This window comes from Opisthorchis viverrini (assembly GCF_000715545.1).
Source record: "Opisthorchis viverrini unplaced genomic scaffold opera_v5_348, whole genome shotgun sequence".
In the NCBI taxonomy this organism is placed as follows: Eukaryota; Metazoa; Platyhelminthes; class Trematoda; order Opisthorchiida; family Opisthorchiidae; genus Opisthorchis; species Opisthorchis viverrini.
In genome coordinates, this window is record NW_008752006.1 from 266,556 (window position 1) to 267,513 (window position 958).

Sequence of the window (958 nt, forward strand, 5' to 3'; positions counted from 1 at the left end):
GATGCTGACCAATCGGGATACTGCATAGAATGTTGGCTGTTTCAATGCTAACACCGATTGACACGTATTCCTTTAATAGATAGGTCGGCTATTGCTGAAGGCTGTTCGAGGTCATCGAAACGTTCAGTGGTGAAAATTCCACCCAGAAACGTTATCTTCTTTCCTGAATGTGGATGGAAATGGATGTAACTGGCCATTTACTTACCAAGTCGGTATACCGTGGTTTCAAGCGCTATCTGACTGAGGAGTTCTGATAGGCGGGTCAATCGATCGATACAACCAGGATACTTACTTCATCATTGTTCGGAATATCGGGCAAATCAATCATGCGTGAACATAGTTGCCATTTCAGATGTAAAGATGCAGATGCGTCCCCCCGTGCTTTTGGATCAGTTGTAACAAGAAAACTTTGCGTGTCAGACGCCCAAAGTTCAAATCACCGCACTGCCAAGAATTTGCACTGCTAGTGAACTTTACTAGAAGCGGAAACCGAGTCCAGTAATTTCCTCCTTTGGTGTGGCCTCACCAGAATATTTGCCTTAAGGCAGGTGGACACTGTTCAAAAGAGACTAATGGGAGCTCAAATAGTGTATGAATAGCTTACTATTCCAGATCATCTTCCGTTTTACACTTAATTTCAAAAAGTTGATCGGTAAGTCTTGGAAAATTTACCTGAATGCCCTGGTATAAAAGCTGGAGCTTTTTTGCTCATTTATTACTGGCTGAAACCATTTTTTTGCGACAAACAGAATATAGTGAGGTTTTGGTTGCAAAGCGTCACCTGTTTGGTCATCTACGTTTCATACCTGGTGTGAATATGCAAATCCACCTTCTGAAGATGGTGACACTTAGCATGGGAGATGGTATATTCGGTGTGATAATGAGGACTTATAGTTCCAATATGGAGACTGGGATCAATTTATTACGCAGTCACGTCTCATGAGGGGTGTTTCATCTA

The 958-nt window shown here is 42.3% G+C and overlaps 1 protein-coding gene across 1 annotated transcript in view; it reads left to right on the plus strand.

Annotated features, from left to right (window-relative positions):
- T265_10244 (hypothetical protein) overlaps positions 1–467 on the plus strand; it is a gene marked incomplete at both ends in the record, with an annotated part of 17,589 nt that extends 17,122 nt beyond the window's left edge. The window contains one exon of the mRNA XM_009176561.1: positions 258–467. Coding sequence (XP_009174825.1) covers positions 258–467 — 210 coding nt within the window. The remainder of the gene's footprint in view (positions 1–257) is intronic.
- Between the last annotated feature and the right edge of the window lie 491 nt (positions 468–958).